Below are 22,493 nucleotides of genomic sequence, written 5' to 3' on the forward strand. Positions count from 1 at the left end.
CCATATTTACTACGTACTAGCCGGGTCAGTCTCAAAGATTTCCAAACAAAAACTGTTAACACACAACGAACAACAATAAAAGAACAGGAAACAATATACAAACCGGCAAAGTGAAGATTAACTTTTAAACCTCCGAAAAATAACGATTATAGTTAAGTTTTACCTAAAATCTAAGTTTTATAAAAATCCATTTTTGCCAAACACCCATAAAAAGATCTAGAAGATTTTAGAATACTACTACAGTCGCGACGTGTATCTGTTCATTTGAATCATATTTAAATTTGTCATAAACTTGAAAACTGTCAAATACCATTCCATGAAGTTGTAAAATTGCAAAATTTGTTTACAAGCAATACCATCAGGGTAAACCATATTTGTATAATGCATTTTATAGTTTTATGAGTTGTTTTTTGGTGGTTATGACGTGTAACTGTCTATTGTGGATATATTTCCATCAGTCACAATTGTGGTGGATAAAACTTTCTTAAAACTAGTACAATTTGTTAAAATTAACATAAAATGTTTTTTAGAGATCCTTGAGCATCAGGATTTTCGTAAGATGTGAATTGAAGCTGTTTGAAGCTATTTCCATATGTCATATTGCTGCAAACTGTCAAATACCTATAAAGCTATAAAGTTCGAAATCATTTACAACAAATTTCATAGGTTTATGAGATGCATTTTGCCAGTTGTGATTTATTTTTAAAATGTTTTAAAAATTTAATGATAAAATTCTGACAACCTTTAGTGAAATCTGGCAACTTTTTTAAAACGCTTTTGGGTAATTCTCTGTCAACAATGGGCCCGCATTAAGGTGTCTTTATGATGGTCTTTAAGTTGTCATTTGACTGTGACGTTTTACACCTGAATTATCACATTCAATCTCTACTTAGCTTAAGTAAGCATAAAAATACGTTGGTGCAATCGGCAAACTCAACTTAGACAAACAAACGAGGTATCATGAGTAAAATTGATGTTATGTAATGATAAGCAAAAATACTTAATTACACATAAACCGCATTTTTCTGCAAGACAGTAGCAAAATTATTGATTCTTTGCATTAATAAACATTTTAATACTTTTGTTTGTAAGAAGTCGGCCAAAGTCATTCTTAGTAAACTTTACAGTAAGCTATAAAGATCTTCTGACAAAAAATTGATTTCTTAAATTCATAATTCTTTAGAGTATGATTGACGAACTTTATGCAATTGAACTTACCGTAAAGGTAAGAGGACTCTTCGTAACTTCCACTATGATACGCAGCTCCTGCAACATACCCTCCAGTAGTAGTTCCCGGATATTGATGATGGGGTGGCACAGAATGTTCACTAGTACCGTTATAATTATAAAAATTAGTGTCCGCTGTGTTATAAGATGGCGTGGAATGTTGACCGTACATGCTAACGTCCATCATGATCATGTTTCACCCAATTTCACTGGTATGCGCTTCTTACAGAAGAAATGCAGTTCACTTAAATTCTACCGTATAAGTGCTAACTTTATACACTTCACTTAAAGTCTTCGTGAAAACTGCTTCTCAAGTAGCACTTGAGCATAACTACTGTAATTGAGACTTAATTTCACGTAACTGTTAACACCAGCAAAAACCGACGCTAACTTACGCTGACTACGGTTTTACAAACTTTCACCTTACATACATCTCGCGCAACTAACATTACAACAAAACCTCTGGCGGTATAATGTGAGGCCAGTCCTCTGGGTGGGGCCATGTTGTGTAGCCGTCACGTGTCTTAGTGCGCAGCTGGATCCCCGCCAATCAGAGGCGGCATCTGAAGTGGCTAGGTGATGCCAGCCCTCTGATTGGCCAGCATCCAGCCACCATTGCTGGGCAACATTTCAATTCGAGTGAAGGGTACAACTGTCAGCTACTGTGTGTGACATGACAGCTCAGCATGCATGTCGTATGCATGTATATATTGGGGACCGGTGGCAGGCTGGATTGGCCCGGTGCTACGTTGCATTTGTTGTCCATGCATGCGGTATAATGAGACGGTTTGTTAACAGAACATAAAGGAATTATTTAATAATCAAATTTTGTATTTTTTACATACAGGGGTTCATTATGAAAGTAATTCGTATTTTCCTATCCTATCGTTACAAATGTGGAAAATGCACTTACGGAGACGTTTCTGTCAGGCTTGGAAGGTACCCTAAAACTCCTCCACAGGAATGCCTTTCAAGAACGTTGTAACATACGAAGCTAAATCGGAACTGTAAGAGGACTGAAGGATCACTGGAGTGCTGCTTTGGACCAGGAAATTGGTTAGAAGGAGGACCGTGTGATTGAGAGCATTGTTTTGATGTCTTGTATATAAGTTCAATTTATCAAAGTACCGCAGAGGTCATTCAGACCCTTTACAGTCCCGACTTTTTTTGGTTCCCCCTATTGAAGAGCGAGATTAAAGGGAAGCATCGGAACACATTCAAACGCATGTTAGAAAGTTCTTGGCATTCCTGTGGAGGACTTTCAGGGTACTTTCCAAACATGACAAAATCGTCTCCGTAAGTGTATTGATGCAGGAGACAAAAAAGAAAAAGAAGAATTTCGAAGAATCTTAACCATTTGTACCAATAGGATTAATAAATATATTTTTCCCAGAAAATGCGCATTACTTTCATAACGCACTACGTATGCATGTCGACAACTTCTATGCTAAGTAATAATTGTTAGTGTAACCGGAATTCAACTGTCAACATTGCTCATTTTTCAAGACAGTTTGTTGCGGTTCTAAAGGGAAACACGCAATTTATCAAATCTATCCTACTTATTATTTGCATGTAGTTTACCTTTCATCATTCTTGTTAATATCAGCTATGATGGCATTTAAAACACATACAACTGCATAACATTTTGAATATAATTAGAAAACGGAAAACTTTCACACGTTGCATTTATTTATGAAGGGCACAGGATATTTATACAGGGTGATTCAGACAGAGGCAGAGAAAAACCGATTTTTCTTATCTTCATAATTTTTCACAGAAGATAATATCAATTATGTCATTTGTAGAAGAAGTAACAAAAATAAAACCAACTTTTTGCATCATTACATAGTAATTCTTGATGGCCTTTCAAATTAGTTCCAAAAAAAAGATTTATAATAAAATATATGATTTTAATTTGATTATCTTCTCTATCGAAAAGTCTCCAGAGAAAATAACCCGATTTTTCATATTTTGCATTAAATTTTGTAAACGGTTTTTGATCGCCAAACTGATGGCAAAAACGTCTAGAGACCACAACAGTCGATTAGAGACCATAGACCAAATTTTTCTTTTTTTGACTATATCTCAGGCACACTTTGTATATTACTCGGATTATTTAGATCATGTTTTGTCCCATTCTTTTTGACGAGCAGTTTAATTCATGGGAAAAACAATTAATGTATTATCCTGAGAACTATTATTAATTTTCAATATCAATGTATTACATTTCTTAATTTTCTTATTATGTGAGTACTTGTTCTTAAACGATATAGGAAGACCAAGAGATAATTTGCCTGACTTTGTACCAGTGGAAGTGGAACTATGTGGATGGATTCACTACAAATCGGACGTCTTCCGACTAATTTTATATACCTAAATACATTCAAACTGTGCTACATGGTTAAAAAGGAAAATTTAATATTATTTCAATGCATTTGTCACCATATGAATTTAGTTATGCACCACTAACACAGAATTAAAAATAAGCTTGCCCTGATGATGCGGTTATAAATTAGCAAAACGTCGATTAAACTGTAAAGTTTGATTCCCAATAGTAAAGCCCAATACCGATCCAACTCTAAAAACCTAAAACATCAGTCATTCAATCTAGGATCATAATCCACAAAATATTGAAAATATTGTCAAGTGAAAAGCTATATTATTTATTAATTGATTATTAATAAATAGATTTATTTGACATTACGTTATTATAATAATATATTACTGTCGTAATGACAACTCCATGAAAACTTAAATAGTATTCTATTACACTATTATGTATATTATTGACATTGGTATCTATGAAAAAAATCAAAGCAAAACGGGATGACGTATAATTGCAAAGGTAAGTGAGTTTTGTTTAATCACACTCTCAATGAAGAGAAAAATGACTTATTGAAGACAGAAAATGTCAAGTGACTGCATGATTAGTAGGTAACGTCATGTTCAAGTATCATTTTTCCTACTAAAACCAGAAAAACATTAAAATTTTAACACCTAGGAATAACATTCTTCTGGTTTTTAGGGTAAATTGATTTGCAAATTGTGTAAAATCCGCGGTAAAATCACTCTACTTCTTAGCGAATTAGATGTTTCCATTTTGTTTATAAAATCGAAACTGCAAAACTTTGCTTGCAATAATATTCTATACGAATATAAAAGCGCGTCAACAGACAGACAAGATTGTACTGTTAAAAGACATATTTACTCATGTACACTGAACATGTAGATCTTATTGAGCTTGCTGATCTTATGTTGTAAATCATTTGTTCCTATTGATAAGTTATTGTTTTTTTTGTCGTTTTAACGGGGAATTTCTTTTTATTAACCTTTTATTAAAGGATTTCAGTTGGCAAATACTGTTAATGAAGGCTGGTATAGTTTGAAACAAATTGAATGTCATATATTTTTGTATCTTGTTTATCAAATACCAAGTCTTGTAAATGACAGGTCTGTTTGCAGAGATAATCTCTAACTTGCCATTGACCACAGCCACTGGTCAGAAAATAATATCTACTACATCATTTACACTTGGCAACTACTAAACTTTCGTGTTGTTTTCTATTTGGTAAGTATTTGGCTCTAGAAAATGGCTCCAAGTATCTCAAAAAAAAAGTGTGTCTCTTTTAAAGTTGATGTAAGTGAGTTTGCCAATAATTTAATAATTTTACTATAACGCAAGAAAAATAGACAAAAAAAGAGTTTTTTATGTGAGATTTTGTATAAAGCGCAGAAGTAGGTACTCTGGATGGGTCAGAACGACTCTTAAAATTCATCAGTTGAAGATTCCAATTCCTTCAGAAATTTTATGAGATGATCTCATTAAAAGTTTCAAGAACTGCTGAAATTAGTTGAATTTAAACTTGAAGCCCACTTTATTGCAAATAGAACTTTTCAGCTATTAGTTATTAGTAGTTCAGCTACACTAAACTAGTAGTAAGTGCACTTTCCTACAAGTTTAGTGTAAACTGGCCAAATTTACTTGGTGACCAGCATAAGTGAGCATGGAACCAGTAATAGCCGACGTTGAACAGGCCTAATCAGTCTATAATACTGAAATATTGATTTTCTGTACAACCAATATGATATATTTCGTTGGTCTTGTAATGCCCATTCGTTGCATTCGATGAAATACTTAAAATTATTCATTAATGACAGATGAAGGAGTTTTCATTACTCTACTGAAATAGTTTCATTTTAACTACCCCCTAGTTTTTTTCGTGTACAAACAACCTATCACTATCTTGTCTTCTTCTCATATTTTTTTAAAACGCAGCACAAAAACAAACAAAAATTCTGATGCTGCAAAGAAAATCACAACTTATTTCACTGCAACATAGTTACTTAAGTATTAAGCGAAAAAAGTATGACTTTTGCTCTGAAATGTTAGAAGAGTCATTCCAAAGCAAAAGGTGACTTTGTGCTCGTAATGCATACAATATTTTTTTACAAAAAATGCTAAATAATTTAAAAGAGCTAACTTACGGCATAGATCCTCAAAAATAGGCATTTTCAATAATGGTTTGCATTGTGGTCGTTGATACAAAAACTAAAAAAGTCTTTGTTGAGGTGCGAGAGAAGTGGCAACACCGCGGACCGAGAGAGCATCTACAAGTCTTATAAGGTGGACACGAGCCTCCCCTTTGCTCCGTATATTTCAGTTGAAATAAAGTGTAAATCAAAGAAATAAATACAGTCCATTATTATCAACGTTAACATTGGTCCATCGACCGGATTTTGGTGAAGTTTGGAGAAGAATAAACCAAAAACAGTGCCCATATTAGTGAAACTAAAGGCCACATCGACGAAGTTATTAACGCGGTGCAGTCGTGCACTTGACGCCACTTGAAGGAAAACGCAATTTCAAGAAATTTGCGCCACGGGTCAGACGGCAAGTAGAGTTTATTTATTATTTTGTAAAATATACCTTCGACTGTGTCATAAATGGCTAACATTACGGAATTGAAAGCCAAAAGGGGTGCTGTAAAATCCAAGCTAACTCGTTTGAGAACTTATTTACAGGAAAATGTTATAGGAAAAATTAATGTTCCTGATAGTGTATACAATCAGTTACAAGTTAGGTTGGAAAAAACAGAACCTCTTTTCGAAGAGTTTGAAACACTACAGTCAGATATAGAGTTGCTAGATGATTCCGACGCAGGCGAAAATGAAAGAACTTTGTTTGAAAATATATATTTTGAGTTGATTGGCGAGGTTAAGGCTATTTTAAAGGTTCGCTTTGAGAGTTTAATTGCAGTGGATCGGTTGAGTGCGGTTCATGCTGAATCAGTGGTTGGTTCAACGTCTAACGATCAGGTTCGCTCTATGGTAAAATTACCTCCAATATCAATACCAACCTTTGATGGTGATTACAATCATTGGTTAGAGTTTAAGGACATTTTTACAGCACTGGTTCATGATAATGAAACACTCACAAATATACAGAAGTTTTATTACCTTAGAGCTTCTTTAGTGAAGGAGGCTGCTCAAAGTATTAAGTCGTTGCAAGTATCCTCTGATAATTATGCTGTTGCCTGGCAAAGTTTGTCAGATCGTTTTGAAAACAAAAATATGATTATTCACAGTCACATTCGAGATATTTTTGAACATCCTAAGATTGTTAAAGAGTCACACGTTGAGTTAAGAAATTTATTTGACACATACACAAAACATTTGCGGGCTCTTAAAGCATTAGGAGAAGAAACTGAATCTTGGGATCGTTTAATTATATACATTATGTGTAATAAATTTGATGCAGTTACTAGACGCGATTGGGAAAGTTTTAAAATTACAGGCGACTTACCAACGATGAATGATATAAATACATTTTTAAAACAAAAATGCGATATTCTGGAAAAGTTGGAAAGCTGCAAACTTAATAAACCCTCAGGTGAAAGTCAAGTTAGCAAGAAAACTCGAGGCTACGGGTTTTCGGCTATTGAAAAAATGAAATGTTACTTCTGTCATGAAGAACATAGTGTATTTAATTGCAGTAAATTTTTGGGTTTGTCGGTAGCTGGGCGCATTTCCGAAGTAAAGAGATTAAAATTGTGCTCTATTTGCCTTAGAGACACACATCCATTTTGGAAATGCAAAATGAGAAAATGTTTCAAATGTCATAAGGCACACAACACAGTTTTACATTTTGACCGAGAAATTCCTAACAATCAACCAAATGTGCCAACCGCTGGCGCTCAAGAAAACGTTATAGAATCACCCGAGAATTCGACCGCCGCCATTGCACGCGTTGGGACCGGGGCCGATCGAAATATAATCGAATCGCAATGCGACGTTGCGCGATTGGGCGGACCGTCCCAAGTTTTGTTATCGACTGCGATGGTTTTACTAATGGGAGATAATGGTAAAATAATAAAGGCACGCGCTTTACTGGACGGGGGTTCACAATCAAATTTTTTATCTGAAAGGTTATGCGACAGTTTAGGATTAATATCGACTCCAATTGAGCATATAGTAAAAGGCATTGGTCAAACAGTTACAAATGTAAATAAATTAGCAAGTTTAACTATTCAATCGTGTAATGGTGATTTTCAGCAAAAAATAAAATGTCTTGTTTTACCTAATATAATATGCAAATTACCAACTGTCAGTTTTAATAAACAGATAATTAAAATTCCAACTTGGATGAAATTGGCAGATCCTACATTTAACGAGGTAAGTGACATAGATTTACTGTTGGGTTCTGATATTGTTTGGAGAATTTTAATTCCTGGCTACGAGACATTAGGAAAACATTTGCCTGTATTAAAAAATACATTATTTGGTTGGGTGATTGCAGGAGAAGTAGGAATGTCTGGCAGTTCACAAATTTCACAAGTTAATTATTGCAATTTGGTGATAAATTCAGACGCACTAACAGATAATATTATTGTTAAGTTTTGGGAATTGGAAGAATTAAGTAAGACTAAAATATTATCTGAGAGTGAGAAAATTTGTGAAGATTATTTTACAAAGACTGTCAAAAGAGATGAGTCAGGAAGGTTTGTTGTTAAAATACCGTTTAAGCCCAATCTAAAAATGTTAGGGAGTTCCCAAGAAATTGCCAAGCGAAGATTTGAGCTGCTTGAACGAAAATTAATTAAAAACTCAGAACTTAGAGTAGAGTATAACGATTTTATGAGAGAATATTGCGAACTTAAACATATGTCAGAATGTGATGAAGAAAGTAGTGAAGGTTTTTTCCTACCACATCATGCGGTCTTGAAAACGACTAGTCTAACTACTAAGTGCAGGGTAGTCTTCGATTCTTCTTGCAAAACTGACACAGGATTATCCCTCAATGATGTCCAGTATGTAGGGCCGACCTTACAACAAGATATTTTTTCTATATTGACTAGATTTCGAACTCATTTATATGTCATGACAGCCGACATTTCAAAAATGTATCGGCAAATACTGGTGGATACAGATGAGCGAAAATATCAAAGGATATTTTGGCGTTTTTCAGAAACCAATGAACTTAAGATTTATGCTCTGAATACCGTGACTTACGGCAATGCTTCATCGCCTTATCTAGCAGTAAAATGTTTATTTTACTTGGCTGAAGAAGTAGAAAGCGAGCATCCATATACTAGTAAAATAATAAAAAGGGATTTTTATATGGATGATCTGCTTACAGGATCGAACAGTCAAGAAGAAATATTAGAACTCCAAAAAAGCGTAACTTCAGTTCTCAGATCAGCCGGGTTTTCGCTACGGAAATGGTTATGTAATGATGATGACATCTTGAAAAGGTTTGAGCTGGATGAAAGTTTAGATGTCAGCATGATACACATTGGCCAAGGAGAACAAAATAAAACTCTTGGAATATACTGGGATTCCAACAATGATTTAATCTGTTATAAAATCAATGTTCCTAATATGTTAAATGTTGAGTGTCTTAGTAAAAGAGCAATATTATCAATAATTTGTCAGATATTTGATCCTTTAGGGCTTTTAGGTCCTCTGATAATCAGGGCAAAGATAGTCATTCAAGATTTATGGAAACACAAGGTAGGTTGGGATGAGCAAATACCACAGCAAGTACTGGAGTCCTGGAGTGAGTTTCATCGAGATCTGGACAATATTGGTAGCATTAGGATCCCAAGACATGCCATGATAAATGGGTATGTTGCTTTTGAGATACATGGATTTTGCGACGCGTCAAACAAAGCTTATGGAGCTTGCGTGTATCTTCGTTGCCAGTTGCCCTCGATGGAGTGGGTTGCAAATTTATTATGTGGAAAGTCTAGGGTAGCTCCGTTGAAACAAATAAATATACCACGGCTAGAGTTATGCGGAGCTGTTCTGTTGAGTAATTTAGTAAAAAAGGTAGCCGAGTCGTTGGAAATAAAGCCCAGTAAGCAGTACCTTTGGACGGATTCAACAATTGTACTAGCGTGGATCAGAGGTACCCCAACCAGATGGAAAACTTTCGTAGCAAACAGGGTAAGTGAGATACAAACGTTGTCCAACGCCAATGACTGGGGACATGTGAATTCAGGCGACAATCCCGCTGACTTATTGTCAAGAGGTGCTTTAGCAACAGATTTAAGTCAGAGTAAGTTGTGGTGGTTTGGACCCAAATGGCTCAAGCTCAATTTTTCTGAATGGAATTTACCAACGGAAGTTTTGCCAGAAATTATACCAGAACAGTGCAATTCCCTGACTTGCACGTTATTAACAAAAGAAAACGATGTTATAACAGAGTTAACAAATAGATTTTCGTCTCTACCGAAAATTGTAAGAATCCTTGCGTACGTTTTAAGGTTTACTAAAAATATTAAAGAAAATCAGAGACAATTAGGAGCACTTTTACCTTTAGAAATTGACAAAGCTTTAAAATGTTTAATTATTGCCGTTCAAAAACAATGTTTTTCACTCGAATACGACCTTCTTTCTCGAAATAAACCCATTAATAAAAAAAGTAAATTGTTAACCTTATATCCATTCATTGATGATGGCTTAATTCGGGTAGGAGGAAGATTAAGGAACGCGAGTCAATCGTTTGACAAAAAACACCCGATAATTCTCCCTAGTAAACATCGGTTAACTAAATTAATAATAACGCAAGAACATGAACGACTATTACATTGCGGTGTCCAGACGCTTCTTTGCTCAATCAGAGAGCGTTTTTGGCCGATATCGGGACGAGGTGTTTGCAAAAATATTGTTCGCAATTGCGTGGTGTGCTTTAAGGCGAACCCAAAACCGTTAGAGTATTTGATGGGGGATTTACCTGCCTGTCGAGTAAACAGTTCACCACCGTTTGCAAATGTTGGTACTGATTACGGAGGTCCTTTCTATATCAAGGATAGAAAAACTCGGGGAGCAAAGATTACAAAGGCTTATATGTGCTTATTTGTCTGTATGTCCGTCAAGGCAGTTCATATAGAGCTCGTCACTGAACTAACCACTGAGGCTTTCATGGCTGCATTTAGACGATTTATTAGTCGCCGAGGTAGACCAGTAAATATTTATTCCGATAACGGGACCAACTATGTAGGCGCGAATAATGAAATTAAAGCTGTTTATGAATTTTTAAAACAAAAGTCTGAAATTATTGCCAATCAACTCTCAAACGAACTAATTCAATGGCATTTCATCCCAGCAAAATCGCCTAGCTTCGGAGGCATTTGGGAAGCCGGTATTAAAAGTTCAAAATCGCATATTAAACGTGTAATTGGTAATAAGACTTTAACGTTCGAGGAACTTGCGACCATTTTGACACAAATCGAGGGTATATTAAATTCGCGTCCATTATGTCCGATGACGTCTGACCCTGAAGATTGTTCAGCTTTAACTCCTGCGCATTTCCTGATTGGCAAATCCTTAACAGCTCTTCCAGAAAGAGATTTAACTCAAGTGCCAGAAAACCGTTTAAAACACTGGCAGAATCTCCAAGTAATGGGTCAACACTATTGGTCTAGGTGGCATAAAGAATATTTATGTGAACTACAGACCAGAGTCAAGTGGAAACAGAAGTTTTCAGATTTGCTCCAAATTGGATCGCTAGTGATTTTGAAAGAGGATCATGCACCACCCTGCAACTGGCCGCTAGGACGAGTAACCGAACTAATGCCTGGAGCGGACGGTGTGGTACGTGTTGTGAAAGTGCGCGTAAGAAATAACAACGTAACGAGAGGTGTAAACAAGCTTTGTGTTTTGCCAAATGATGATTGGACTCAGAAGACCGATCATAATTAAGATATTAAGGATATGTAAAAGGCCTGTTGGCTTGTTTTTTCGCTACTGTTAGGTTTATTTAAATGACAATAATGTAAGTTTTAAGGAAACAGTAGTACATAATATTAGATTAAGTTAGTTATAAGCAAGTTGTTCAAGTTTCTTGTAGCATTGGACTTAAAGCGTAAATTTATATATTAGTTGTTAGTTAAATAGTTTCGAAAGTACCGGAGTACTTCCAAGGCGGGCGGAATGTTGAGGTGCGAGAGAAGTGGCAACACCGCGGACCGAGAGAGCATCTACAAGTCTTATAAGGTGGACACGAGCCTCCCCTTTGCTCCGTATATTTCAGTTGAAATAAAGTGTAAATCAAAGAAATAAATACAGTCCATTATTATCAACGTTAACAGTCTTAAAGTCGTTAGATCAGTAAGTTCTAGGTTTTTACAACTTTTATAATAAAGGTTATAATATCAATCATTTGGCCATAATAAACGCAATTAAATCATGTAATATCATAACTATCTGATCAACATAATATTATACAATATGTGAAATTATGTTAATCCGTTGAAATTGCATAATGGGCATATTCGATCTTCATTAAATCTCAGTCTAAAAACCATCTAATTGTAAACGAGTAATTAATTTAATAAAACGCATTATGGTTTAGTGGGAGATTAAAACATACCCTTATTTGTTTATTCAGTTGTTTGATGAATACTCCCACTGACCGTATTATACAGCTATTCAAATTAAATCAATGAAATACGTTTATTCCTTATATCCAGTATCATCTGAAATAAACACCACATGTCATTAGAATGATAAATAAATCCTAAACAATAAACAAAAAGCAACAAACTCGTTGGTAGCTGCTGCTGGTCTGTTCAGCGATAACGTGGATATGTAAAGTCAAGAATACAGTTATCAATCTTCGTAACATTTCGTAGTCTTCACAGATTTTATAAGGATTTTATCGCTTAATATCAGACTTGGCCTATGTTGGCGTAATCTTTTATGGTAAACATTGACACAGGAATTCTTTCAAGCTTATATCTTCTTCTTATCGTTAGAGGAGAGGCTCACTCATATTAAAAAAAATCATTTAGACCGGAAATGGAGAGGTTTTTACTTTTAGTTTCTCAGTGCAAAAAACTGTCCTCAATTTAACTATGCATAAAACCAATAAAACTAATACAGCTTTGTTAGTTATAGAAAACACAATCTGACTTTTTTATAGGTAGCGCAACAATGTCAATGAAAAAAAAAAAACGTTTGTGCTGCTTACGTTTTTGGCAAATCCTCAGTAAATATCGAATTCTGTTAATGTCTCATATAGATTAGTGTATGAGCGATTAGAAGTTCCATACATAGGACGACGTGAATGGATTTACGAATGTTTACCTTAGATAAGATTGTAACGTGGAAACGCCTCGACATCACGTTAAAGTTTGGCAAACCCACTTTCCTAATCCCATCAAAGCTTTCAGGAAAATCGTCTTCCTGATTGGTTTCAGATAATTTTGGTTTAGAACAATGCAATAATGGCGGAAAAATGGCGAAAATGTTTTAGCAATATGGTTCTTTTAGTTCTATTTTCTATAGTACAGTACTGAAGAGAAGGTTTACGATAGTTTGAAAAAAACACCACTAAATCTTCTCTCGACCAACAATTTTCTTAACGTCGATCAAAAATGTTGAAACGTGAAAAACGCATTTAAATAAAACATTTTAGGGCTCCCATCCATGGCGAGACGCGGCAGGGCGCCGCCCCAGAAGACTCATGACACTGACACCTCAGTCACGGTCCCTCGTAACCACTTTCTGTGTAATTCTACCTGAAAGCGATTGACCGGAAACTTGCTTTTTTTCTATTTACCTGACTGCTTATCTTGACACCTCTTTTTCAATCGCTCGAACATGTTCCGCTCTTTCTGTTTGTTTCATTTTAGCGGTGGCGATTTCTTGACGTTCTTAAAACGTTTCTTATCAGAAGGAAGAAGAAGAAAATAAAGGAAATAATATTTGATGTCTAAAGCTGTGAGATTACTTCAATTAACAAGTGTATTATTCACAAAAAACTATCTGTCTCACTCATATTCAAATGTTTTATGAATCTTCTGTACTAAAGATAAACAGGACTAAATAACGATAATACGTACAAAAAACAATACAATTTTAACAGTCTAGAGACGAAAACTGGGAAGGGCGTCAATCAATTTGGTCTATTTTGATTAATTGAAAATACCACCCTTATTAAAGCATAAGATATTAACTCACATTAAGCTTTTTTTTAGTAAAAGACTACTATCTGGTTTGGGAAAGGTAACCAAGAGGTAAAAGTTGTTTTTTAATTAAATATTGCTAAATAAGTTTGAGAAATAGCTAGACACAGATTAGAGCTATAATTTGTAGTATCACTGTTAAAGTCACTTTACTTATTTCTATCTTAATATACACTTTACTCTAATAAATTATGCTGTTTCTTTCAAATAGCTCAATTTTATACTCCGATGCCACTCAGACAAAGCAGAACAACCCAAACCACATCAAATGACCAATGAACGCTTTCATGGTCTGGTCACAGATCAAAAGCAGAAACGTCCTTGTACAGAAAGTGGTGATGAAAAAAGAGAGAAAACAACCGAAAAAACGAAACGAATCAAACAATTACAGCAAAACTAAAAAGATCTACAACAGAAAAGCAATTTCGGATTGATTGAGGGATAAGCTCGTGCTGGGACCGGATATGAGGTATTTTGAGCACCAATCCACCCAACAACTCCTTCCAATCAGTTCTTTCCTCTGATGATTCCTGGATGAATATGAATCTGGTGAATGATGAACAAGAGAATCGATGCACCTCTCCACAAATTGCTGGTACTTTAAAGAACCTGGACAAGTTAATGCCAATGAATGATATCGATTTAGCCAGATTAACGAACTTGGACTAGTTTCGACACCCAATCGAATAGTTCCGGTTCACATTTAGACTTTTCCTGTCCTAAAGACTTCATTAAGTGCAAGACTTCAGGATATGGTACGGCTCGTCTAAAAATATGATAAAGTTTCTGTTAACTTACCTTTTGAAATAGTGCATTTTGTTTTTTACAGATATCTCCGAAACCTCTTATCGTACAGAAAACAGCTTTCTTGGACACTGTGTGTATGTCGTCGGCATAAAGCAATTTTAAGAATATAGTCATTTGCCTAGGCATTTAGTAAGTGCCATAGTATAATAGTTCCAATTGTTCAAAAATCAGTCAAATGTCTTTGGCTATAGGCAAGTAACTACCAATTTTATTACTTCACAAGGCATTTACCGTTTGTCCATTGGTCATCTGACAAAAAATGAGAAATCAAAATGTGTCATAAGCTTGCCATATTTAAGGACACTGTAGGCTCCATCAAATCAAAGTTTGTCTACATTTGACAACATTTTCTTTAACCTAACGTGTGCTAGCACGTCGGTGCAATTGGTTCTTCTAAATCATAAACTTATACATTTTGGCTTATCATTCCTTGTCAGCTGACCAATTTAGAGCTGGGGAAGTAGTAAATCTAGGATTCAGCATATACTACGTGCAATTAGTGAATACTGCGTAAATATATTGCACACAGTATACACAGTGTTTATTTTGATTCCTGGTTTCTACACCATGCACATTCAGTATCACTAAACAAAACAAATAGTAAATGCCTTAGCAAATAACAAAATAAAACTCGAGTGAATCTCAGACTGTTATTTGCTTAGTCAAAGTACTTTATGTCTAAAATTGCTTTGTGCCTATGAAATATACTATATTTTTGACATGGATGACTGAATGACAAAATTATGTAGAAGAGATGTATTAATGCTTGGGTACTCTGTGGAATTGAACATGTTTAAACTAAAGATAGATAATACTATGAAGAAAACTAGCTCAATTGTCACTGTGACTAAAACTTTGATACTAAACCTTAAAACTATACTATCTGGACTCTGCTGACGTACAAATAAGGAGATAAAAACGTGATCAACTCCTTGTAACATCTGCAATACATAAACTTAGTCAGGAAGTTTCTAAAAACAATTCTTCTTCTTTTTTCTTTCTTGTAGGTATACTAAACCCAAAGTTCCCTAACATCTATTGTTATTATGACAAAACTAATTTCCTTTTCTCAAAATTTTAACAACTAAATTTTGTACTCAATTAGTTAGTTAATATTCATCTTAAATTAAGCAAATCAAAGCTAAGAAATCTTCCAACAAAGAATAAACAACCGCGTAAGTAAACGAGGCGATTATCGATGATGGTGCTTGGGCTATTGACACGGTTTCCATTGAGACGTTTTTTCCTTCGTCATGGTCCTATCGCGGTCTCCATCAGTAAAACGGGCCTACCTTAGCCAGTTCTCTTGTCGCCACTTTTCTAAATCTAATGACAGATTCTCATTTTAACGATATGCTAATTATCACTAGTCAAGTTCATTAATAAGTGACACTTTTCGTGGTGAGATAAGCGCAGGTCGGTCAACACTTTTTTTTCGATAGGCTGTTATAACTTTTGTAGAAACTGAATTGAATGTTACAGTCTTTAATTCACTAAGTTACTACAGGAATTTATAATAATAAAAAAATACAGAGAAAATCTGACGCCCTCACGCAACAGGTTACATAACGACATTAATCCCTGTCCTGTTTACAAAACAGTCATGTCCACTGATCAAAAAAAGGCTTAAAGTCATCATAATGAGGATGAAATTTTGCATGTGACCAACGATTATATGACCTCATAGGGTGCGCTGCGTGCGGTATAATCCTATTAGAAGTGACAGGCTCACACAAGGAATGTTTCCAAACACTCACTGACTTCTGTCAGTCATCATCATTTTGTGGTTGAATTACAAAGTAACGTTTACCTGAAAGTACCTTTTGTATCAATGTGAAGCCGTTTAATATTTACGACAGCCTCGTCTAACATATAATCACTGAGATTTTGAGCTATTGTGTACCGTGTTGGAATGCTGGCTTCATTCAGTTATATTTACATTTCTGGGATTTTGGTTCTTGCTGAGTTATCAGAATAGTTGAATAAGAAAGACAATAGATACAATAACATTAAAATCTCATTGTATAAGTAGGAAGTTAAGTGTATTTCCTCAGTTTTGTTTACAGTTCAATGTTCTTTAATTGAATAATGCTAAACAACTCAACTAAACGAGTTTTGCAGATTGATGTTCAATGCATACGGAACCTGTAAAAGCCTTACGTTACCAAAAAATATGGGAAATATAATAGGTATATCAAAAGGTAATTTTTAAGTATTCCTAGACTAAAAAGTAAATCTTGATACATCTACGGGTTTAGATACACAATCAAGAGATTTTTCCATAAGTCCATCAGAACCAAGACCACTGACCAGGATATTTAGTAGTTGTTGGTTGGTCAAACCATATTGTCTTGACATAATAACTTAGTCAAACTGGTCATAAAGATTTGTTAAATCAACAATTGTCGTATGCAGGCAACTCAAGCAAAGTTTGTAAATTTTCATTCTCCTAGCTGTCCTAGCGTGCTCTCAAAAGGGCCCATGCAGTAGTAATTTGAATAGACTTTATAAACTGTGCCTCCATTAAAGATAGTAAAAATTCAGGCAGAGAAACCAAAATTTGAACAATTCTAAAATTAGCACACTTAAACAGTTTTTAAACAAAATATAATGATTTTCAACTATTTACTGTTTAAGAAACAACGTAGCCCTAGAAAGTTAACTAATCATACTAAAATTAATCAGAAACCCAGCGAATTTTGAGTTTAATTCAGTAAACGGTCTAATTCACCCGGAAACAAATTCAAAAACATTGTTAAAACACTATTTCCTTGATCTCTCTTTGATTTCAGATCTTTCTCAATTAACAATATGCGCAATAATATGCAGATAAGCATCCAATCTGGTTTCAGTGGTTTCTCAATCACCAGGAAAAATTGAAAATAACCATACAGACTTTTGTTGAATTTCTCCTTAATGACTTGCACAGCGTGATTTAATTCCCTCCTATCTTCTTGCTTTTCTTGACAGATCCGGCTCGAAGGTCCAAAATGTTAACTTATTTACCATATTATTTCAAAACGTATTTAATTGCTAGCTGAGATTGAAGAAAGTAACAAAATATAATGTTATGCATGTCATACATGTAAAACAAATAAAGAATAAATATCCTGGTCTTAACGCAAGTGAACTTAAAACACTTCTTAACATAGCCATTTAATGATAATCTTAACTTTTTATTATTACACTAGTTTATATGGTATAAATGATATTATTTTAAGATCACAAAATGTAATTTTCTTCAAAAGTGATCGATTTTTGGAAAACTTACTAAAAGTTATTTTTGACGTAGAACAATCCAAAGGCTTAAAAGGTTTTAAAACCCCTATTTTTTCAGTGACGTAGAAGTAAGGACAAAAAATATTGTGTGTTGGTGTGTCAAACTCAGAGCTACTTACAGCAGTTTCAGAGCTATTTACAAAACATAAAAAAGGGCATTTAAGAGGGTATGTTTGTTGTAACTTTTTGTCATATTTTTAAACGTAATATTTATCCTTGTTTTGACATCAATTAAACTCCAGAGAAACAGTAGAATACATGTGTGCAATGATACAGTAATAAAAATCATCATATTCTACTTTTTTGTATTCAGATAATCACTTCACTAAAAACAAGTTGTTAAAAGTATGTGTTAGTGTGCAATTTTCTGCTATTTCCAGATGAGTTCGTTACTTGCTATTATTGTCTCAGAAACATTACAAATTCATTGTTACGATTTATAGGAACTTCAGAAAATGAATTACAGTTATACAGAATTTGTTTAAACTGTGTATTTCAAGTTGTTTCTTTATTAATTCAAAAATCGTGTTAGACCAAATAATAACAATAATAATTAATTAAGATTTAATATATTTTCAAAACTGAATAGAAAGTTTAATTTACTTTAGACCCCAAAACTTACATTTTTGCAGTAGACGTGTATATTTACAACACGTCTACTGCGGAACAAAACATAATTAACAATAACAAAAGTTAATTGTCCAAATTTCAAAATATCTGAAAAACTAAACAACCAATTCAAATTTGAGCACTTTGTCTTCCTAATAAAGCATTTTTCCAATTAATCTTATATTATTTATTTTGTAATAAGTTAATTTCCAATTCTTTTAGGTATCTAGTTTTGGAACAGTCTGAACAGTGGAACAGATGATTCAAAATTACAGACACACTGGTTTCATTTTTCGATCATTAAATTACTTCCTAAAATCAGACAAGAAATAAAAAACATTTAATTCATTTTCACTGTTATTAACTATTTAGTACCTGAAATATAAGCTTGCCTTGCCCCCTGATATATTCAGTTTTGGAAATGTATATCTAAAGATCATCCCCATAGACCTAAAGTTAAGGGTGACTCCCTCGAGACTCGAAAAGTTGCTCGGCCTGACAGAAACATCTTTCTAAGCAAAACTTGCAGAGAACAACCTCGTAGTTGTCACTTGTCAGCCCTTTGCTCTCGATTTCAGTTATTGTGGAATCGGCATCCCTAGGGACAGCTCGTCCATCTTGCCTTATTGTACACCTGATGTCCCTTCTCATATATTTTATTTATTTGAAGACAAATCTCCTTTTAATGCCTGATATGTTTCAGTTGGGCCTACCACTGTAAATTCGATTACATCGTATGTGAAACTACGATCGAACCTGATCCCGTCTATATTTCGTAATAACTTGCGGATTTGGCTCCCAAACCCTTCCGATGCCCGGTCACGTCCAGTATGTTGGATGTCTTTGGAGCTGATTAATGGCACGATCTACTAATAACACTGACAAATGGATGGACAGACAGACGGGCAGATGGACAAACGGACGTCTTTATCGGATCATCTAATTAAATTAAGAAACTATACAGATCAGCGGGAGATCGTGATAGAAAATACTGAATGCCTCGAATCGGATGCCATCATGCACAGCTTTTCGGGAACTCGTTCGATGGAATGTTACTTATGTCAGTGAGAACTTTATGCCTTCTATCCGATTGTCTAAGTAGAAAGTGGATAATCATTAGTAGATTGTTGCAGCCTGTAAATACATGCTCTGTAATGCAGAGTATTAAACACAGTTAATGTAACATACATTCTGCTCACAATTCTTAGATGTTTACAAAGCCAGCTTTGCAACCAACAATTTATTACAATATCTGACGTTATTAATTAATAAACTATATATGTATATACCTATAAAGGATGTTAACTAAAATTTTTTTTTTCGGCTTGTTTAAGTTTATTTTTTGTTTCATATAGAACTAGCTCAATATCATCTTGGAGCTCTAAAAAAACAATGTATGTCAATTTTAACTGATTCTCCCAGATTTAAGAAAGTTTGGTCATTCTGTATCTTCATGGAAAAGATTTTAATAGTTTCGTTTATGGTAGATTGAATAAATATGTTCCAAATAAACACAAATTTATACTCATGAACATACAACTATTAACTATAACAATGCTTTTAAGCAGATTTTGTCGTTTTATATCTTTCTGGAGTGGAATTTGACTATTACCACCATTGTCACAGAATTAAAAATGTCCAAAATATATGAGTTACCTATCAAAATTTAACTTATGAACTTATAAAGTACAATTAACCTAGTTTCAAACTAATATAAACGCTTTTTAAGTGATTGTTTTAGTTTACTAGCTTTATGGAGTTATTATATGATAGTTACCACCATTGTGATAAAATGTGAGCTAAATATATCTACAATAGACAGTTACACGCCAAAAAACCGCTCATAAAATTATAAAATGCATAATAATATGCTTTACACTGATTGCATTTCTTTTTAACAAGTTTTGTAATTTTATAATTTCACAGAGTGGTTTTTTTGAAACTTTCCAATTTTTTGACAGATTGAAATTGAATTGACAGAACAAACTTTTACTGATGCAGACAAATTTTTCTTAGGAAAAAGTATATTTGCTATCACATGTGCCACATCAGAAATGTTTGCAAATAATTACTTCAAATTTCACCCTGTATACCATGTCTATTTTTTAATCCATAATAACATTGTGCATAAACTGTTGATATGAATTTGAAAACTGGTTTAAATTTGGCCATGGTGTAACTAGTTTTATCCAATGAAGAGTACAATAGCAGTATACAGGGTGTCTAACTGTGGATGCTACCTTAGACGTTTATGAATATCTGCTGTGATTTTATATACTTTATCATTGTAGCAGCAATCTTGTAACTTTAAACTCTACACCCTGTAGATTCTTATAAATTCCGAATTGCAACTTGTTTCTAATAATTTTTTGTCAATACAACTGTATGCCTATCTTTTACCGTTTCTGTGATTTTGCAACATTTCATGAATTTTTATTTAAAACACTGAATTAATAAAATTGTTCATATTTAATTATTTTGAACCGTACAAAACAAAACATTTTAGTCAAAGTTTAATAAGGGTTATTAAGAGATAAAATTGCAGGTGCCATTGATTCCAAATTATACAGGGTGGTTGAAAATTAATCTTTTTGGCCCCAGTCATACAAACATTCAAACTTGTGCTGCATTAAAATGTTAAATCATGTGTCTGTACCTTAATCCTACTTATTTTAATATAAACACAGATTTATGAAAAAATATTGTATTCGCTGTAAAACGAGATAAATTAAAAATATAAATTCAAATACTTTAACTACCTAATTTACTTAAACAAAAAAGTGTCGACCATTTTCATGGAATCATCTCCTTACAACGATATTCTGTGGTGTTTAAAATTTCTCTTAAATAAAAATCGATAATAGGGTTATATGGTCGTCATTTTAAGCATTTGTTAAATTAAATTAACTAAGGAATAGCAATTTAATTTGTATTACTGTTTTAATTGTGTATTTTTGTCGCAAAAGCAATAATTTTCACTTAAATACAATTTTAATTTTTTTCACTGTCACTTTCACTGAGACCCTGTATACTAGTGTAATAAGTTTGCCAGAGTATTAATAAAAACACTAATATCAACATGATATGTGTCTGGACAAACATCAGCATTAATAAACATTTTTAAAAACATTAGAAAAGTGAAAATTATGTGAAACTTTGTAGTCCCACAAAATTCCTCAATAAGCAAAACAGTTTGCTTAATCATTCCATCATTCCGTCGCGTAATTAGAAGTCAATTTAAAACTTTATATTAATTGGTTGTTCTGGTTATGAGCAATTTGCCAGACAGCATCTCACCCTTTTCGAACATGACTGCGACATTGCTCGCTTTAAAAGGGGATTACAAACCTTTTCGGCAGGTCCTGATTAAGGAACGACAAGCAGGAAAATCAACCCAGTCATCGATAAGATTAATTCCTCTCGATCGGTAAAGATATTTACTTTCATGTGTGTCCGCTACACTTAAAACTGAAACAAAATTGTTTACTTTCAGAATTACTAAAGTGTGAAAACAACCATAATGAAAGTGTATAGCGCCTGTCAGCGGCTTCTTATCTTGGACGAAGTAATTTATCATTTTGAAAATAAAAATAAACTGTTTTAATCTGGTGTCTAATCCATTAGGAGATTATTGAAACCGTGCTATAAACGTAAAAAATCTAAACGTAGAAAGTGTAGTAATCAACATTGCATGTATGTGGAGAGAAGACAAGATTTTGGTTAGCTTGGATTTTCTTAAAACCTTGCATTAAAAGTTATTATATGTAGCAAACTTTAATATTTACTAGTGCAGTATGACAAGATAAGTTATAATTATTTGTAATATTTACAGTCGCTAATTATGTGTATACGGAACGTGTGTAGGAAATGTTTTATAAAACCATGATGCGCTGATATGTTGATTTTACATGTAATATTTATTAGAAATCTGTTGTATACTATGCATTTCAGATTTGCAATGCAAATTATTATTAATTAAATTCAAATCAATGAACACATTTTTTTTGGTACCAGTAGAACTATAAGATCAACAAAATATGGTATTATAAAACTCGAATTTATTTTGGACAAGTTACGGTAACGTATAAGTCTACTATTTTG

At 33.8% G+C, this 22,493-nt stretch overlaps 2 protein-coding genes across 2 annotated transcripts in view; one reads left to right on the forward strand and one right to left on the reverse strand.

The window, feature by feature from the left end:
- The window catches only part of lab (labial), a 29,161-nt gene extending 27,507 nt beyond the window's left edge, over nt 1-1,654 (reverse strand). The window contains exon 1 of the mRNA XM_081981532.1: nt 1,219-1,654. Within this exon, the coding sequence (XP_081837658.1) occupies nt 1,219-1,420 (202 nt within the window). The 5' untranslated portion in view covers nt 1,421-1,654. The remainder of the gene's footprint in view (nt 1-1,218) is intronic.
- A 4,517-nt stretch (nt 1,655-6,171) lies between these two features.
- LOC145730457 (uncharacterized) lies at nt 6,172-11,430 on the forward strand. The gene has a single exon (XM_081981673.1). It carries the CDS (start codon nt 6,172-6,174, stop codon nt 11,428-11,430), a length of 5,259 nt encoding a protein of 1,752 aa, XP_081837799.1.
- The last annotated feature ends 11,063 nt before the right edge of the window (nt 11,431-22,493 follow it).

The sequence above is a fragment of the Ips typographus genome, linkage group LG6 (genome assembly GCF_016097725.1).
Source record: "Ips typographus isolate SLU linkage group LG6, UJ_Ityp_2.0, whole genome shotgun sequence".
NCBI classification, from domain to species: Eukaryota; Metazoa; Arthropoda; class Insecta; order Coleoptera; family Curculionidae; genus Ips; species Ips typographus.

Coding starts and splice junctions, on each gene's coding strand:
- LOC145730457 (XM_081981673.1), top strand. CDS start 6,172: ATGGCTAACATTACGGAATTGAAAGCCAAAAGGGGTGCTGTAAAATCC.